The sequence below is a fragment of the Vicia villosa genome, linkage group LG4 (assembly GCF_029867415.1).
Source record: "Vicia villosa cultivar HV-30 ecotype Madison, WI linkage group LG4, Vvil1.0, whole genome shotgun sequence".
Lineage (NCBI taxonomy): Eukaryota > Viridiplantae > Streptophyta > Magnoliopsida > Fabales > Fabaceae > Vicia > Vicia villosa.
Window position 1 is genome coordinate 170,776,986 of NC_081183.1, and position 4,034 is coordinate 170,781,019.

The 4,034-nt window shown below is 34.2% G+C and overlaps 1 protein-coding gene across 1 annotated transcript; it reads left to right on the forward strand.

Moving 5' to 3' along the window:
* The first annotated feature begins 1,273 nt into the window (after positions 1-1,273).
* On the forward strand, positions 1,274-4,034 carry LOC131598308 (uncharacterized). Its single transcript, XM_058870924.1, has one exon. The coding sequence runs from the start codon at positions 1,476-1,478 to the stop codon at positions 4,032-4,034; it is 2,559 nt and encodes an 852-aa protein (XP_058726907.1). The 5' UTR covers positions 1,274-1,475.

Genomic DNA, 4,034 nt, shown 5'->3' on the forward strand with positions numbered 1-4,034 from the left:
TTAAAATAAATTTATATTGTCTCTAAAAATAATACCAAACTTATTTTTAATGAGTAAGTTATAACTTTATTACTTTTTATTTTTATATACATTAATATTTATAAATTTCTATTTAGCAAATTAATTTTATAACTAATTTTTTTATATCTTATTATTCTTAATGAATATAGAACATATAAAAAAAGAACATCAATTCTTTATTTGGGTAAATGTTGTGCATAAAATGATTTTTTTTTAATAAGATATCATTGAAACAAAGAAAACGGTACAGAAAGAGCAAGAGACTATACCAAAATCTTCTCAAGAAGAAGTGAACCTAAAAAAAAAAAGGAAGATCAAACCTATTCTTTACAAGCCCGCAATAAAATAGGGATGCGATTATAGTTAGTGTATTCTTATACCATTTGTCCATTATATACCTTACCATAGAATCCGCACAACTATTCTCTTCTCTGAAAATATGAGAAGCCACAAAATCCATACTTTTAGTGATATTAACACAGTTGACCTATTGGTTCAGAACTTGCCAAGGCACAAAATTCATTCTATTATCTTATAAATTTCTAAGATAAATTTTACGATTTCTTACCAATAAAGATCTACATATTTTTGACTACGTAAACATGTGTTATTTAATCTCCATATTATTAACTAAAAAGAAAAAAAAATAATTTATAGTCTTTTGCATTAAAAAATTAATAACATAATTGCAAATATAAATTGAATGGCCTACAAAATAATTTTATATCTAAATAAAAAATTAAATATCAAATATATATATATATATATATATATATATATATAATTTTATTTCTAATATACTCGTGCGAAGCACGGGTTTTGACGATCTAGTAAACTCTAAAGAAATCTGATTTGATACGGAGAAATTCACCTCCTGAATTTAATAGGTTGTCTGGAAAATAATTATGATAGAGAAGAGAAATTATTTAGATAAATAATTTAGTTATTTAAAGTAATTCCTAATTTATATTAGTAGTACTTTGTATTGTTATGTAATTGGGCTTTTTATAGTGTTTGAGCCTTCTAGTTAAGTATCCACTATGAGTACTATATATATGTAATCTTTAGAGACTTTGAAGGGCATGAAAAATCAAATGAAAAGTTATCTTTTAATTCTATTTTCTTAGCTTATTGTTATTGTTCTTTCCTTTTTTCCATTAGAAACCCTAGATTATAGTCTTGATAGGAATTGCATCCTATCAATTGGTGCTTTCATCATGTACTCAATTCCTCCTATTGATTACCCTCATCTTACACCTTCATCTCATCAATGGAGCATTCCTCCCACCTATCCCACAAACCCCTCTTTCACAACTCCAACCACACCTTCATTTCCATCCTTTCCATGGGAACTTTTCTCACCCTATTACACAAATCCATATGTTCCATCATCATCACCAAATTTATATCCAAATCATGGATATTCACCACATATTCTTTACACCCCTTATTCAATGACCCATCATTCATACTACTACACTGATTGTCACCAACAACTAAAACCATCAAACACCTACACATTTGGTGATAAATATCAAAGCCACCCTAGTAGTAGAAGAGATTGTAAGAAGCAACTGCAAGTCTCTCTTCCTTATTTTAAGAAAATATCTAAGAAAAATTCTCAAAAACCTTCTGATTCAAAAAATAAGCAAAAACAAAAGTTTCAAAAAGTGTCTCATTCTGGTTTTAAGAAACGATTTTTCCAAAACAATGGTAAAACCCTTTCTCGGTTGTTTTCTCGAAACCAAGAAAAAATGGCGTCCGATTCAAGTCTTCGCAACAGGTCGAGCGATTCCTTGAGAAATTTTGCTTCTGCGGGTCAAGTGATCAGAAAAATCCAACCGGTTCATCGCGCCGCTCTCTCCGCCGCCGTCAACAGGTTCGACGATTCCTTTGTTCCTAGGTCCAACTTTTCTTCCGTAGCTGTCAAAATCAAGCCTTCCTCCAATGAGAAATCAACGGTGAAGACTAGGGCTTGTCCTGTTTCGCCATCTCCGAGAAGTCCTGGGGCAGGTTCCGTTGAGCAGGCTGAGACGGTGGAAGCTATCGGTGCTGGTCAGTTAGCCGACGAATTCCTACAAGGAAGCAACGGCGAAGCCGACAACGAAGAGAAAGCTTCAGTTTTGGAATCTTGTTCGGAGTTGGATTCTGATTCGGATAATGAAGATGATGATATTGAGAAGAAAGCTATGGAAGAAACAAGGGAGCGAGAGAACGAGGATGTCGAAGCTGAAATTGTTGACGGTAAGCCTATTATTTATGATCTTAAGTACTTTTTGAAATTGTGGGGAGAGAATTTGGATTATAAAAAGGGTAGAGCGATTGATGGGATGTTGATAGTGAATGGGTTTGATTCCAATTTGTTTACTATGGCTTCTGTTGTTAAATGGTATGTGAATTATGGGAAGATAGATGATGCATTTAAGATGTTTGATACAATGCCACATACGGATTTGATTGAGGTTTTGGCTAAGGTGAATCGGATTTTGGAGATTTTGATGAGGAAGGAGAATTTGGGTCAGTTTGATGGGAAAGTTTTGACAGAGAAGTTGCGGAAACTCAACAATTCGCAACAAAGCATTGAATATGTATCCCGATTGTGTGTTTCTCACCGGAATAGAGCAAAATATATTGTCGAAACATGGAATAAATTGTTCAGTTCTTCCCAGAAAGATCAGCGTGTCCCTTTTCTGAACTTGGCTAATGACATCATACAAACTAGTAAGCGCAAAGGCAACGAGTCCGTTAATGAATTCTGGAACGTTCTTCCATCAGCTCTCAAGAGTGCTTATGCAAGTGATGAGTCAGGAAAGAATTCAGTAATCAGGCTTATTTACATTTGGGAGGAGGGAAAGATTTTTGGTTCACGGTCCCAGGGTCTCAAGGGTGAAATAATGAGCAAGATCCCCCTTCCATCATCTATAAGCAATAGAAAGAATTCGGATTCAAATCCTATCAAGATAGCTAAGAGGGACGCCCAATCATTGAGATTAAAACTAGCTATCGGATCTTTGCCAAAAAAAATAATAACAGCCTTGCATTCTGAACTTCCTAATGAAGAAGCTGTCCTGAACAAGTGTAATGATGTTGTATGTCAAGTGGACTGTGAGTTAGAAAATGGACTGTTGGAGGCAGTTGTTGTTCTTATTCCTATAAAGCTTTCTTGTCAAATGTTTGATAGAATGACTCAACAAATTTTGGGGCTGGGGAATTCAATTATTGATAGTTTTACTCAAAATGAATTTGTGGATGAGGTTCTGAGTTCTCTATTTTTGATGAGGAAAGAAGAGTTTGAGCCAAATGGAGTTCTTTCTATTGAAAATATACATGAAGAAGTTGTTGCTTTAATTCCAATAATTGATTTTTGGTTTGAAAATAGTCCTATGAACAACACTGATTCAATTGTGGTCCTAGCTGCTCAGTCCCTGACAAAAATTAAGAGTGAAAATTTGCAGTCACAAGTTGGAATTGTTGTTATTCAAGGTGGTTGTTCAAAGAAAAACATGTTCAACATTGGAATATCATCAATGCCACTTGCCAAATCCTATGATCATGAAGACAATGCCACTGTTAGGGGGATTTGTAACATAATGATCAATGCATTTAATATTTCTAGATCATATGTTTATTCAAGAAAATATGGATTGTCTAGAATTACCATTCAAGATAATAACAAAGTGCAGTCACTTAATAATGTTCCAAAGCAGCATGTTAATTGGGTAGCTAGGGGAGGATTTTTCAACAAATCAATTTCCATTCCTTTGGGGCTGTTTCTGATAATGCAGGAAAATGGCTTAGTGAGCTTCTCTACGGGATATGAGTTTGCAGCTAGATTAAGACCAATAGAGAAGTTTCTAAGCAAATTCGAAGGCAAATACACTTTCATAGGTATGAAGGTTGCTAACTATAGAAACAGGGGCTGGGATTCTGTTGTAAGTGTGGTTGCACATGTCTACACTAACAGAGTTTTTCTCTTCATACCATGGGATCCAGGGAAGATTTTACAACCTTGA

Coding starts and splice junctions, on each gene's coding strand:
- LOC131598308 (XM_058870924.1), top strand. CDS start 1,476: ATGACCCATCATTCATACTACTACACTGATTGTCACCAACAACTAAAA.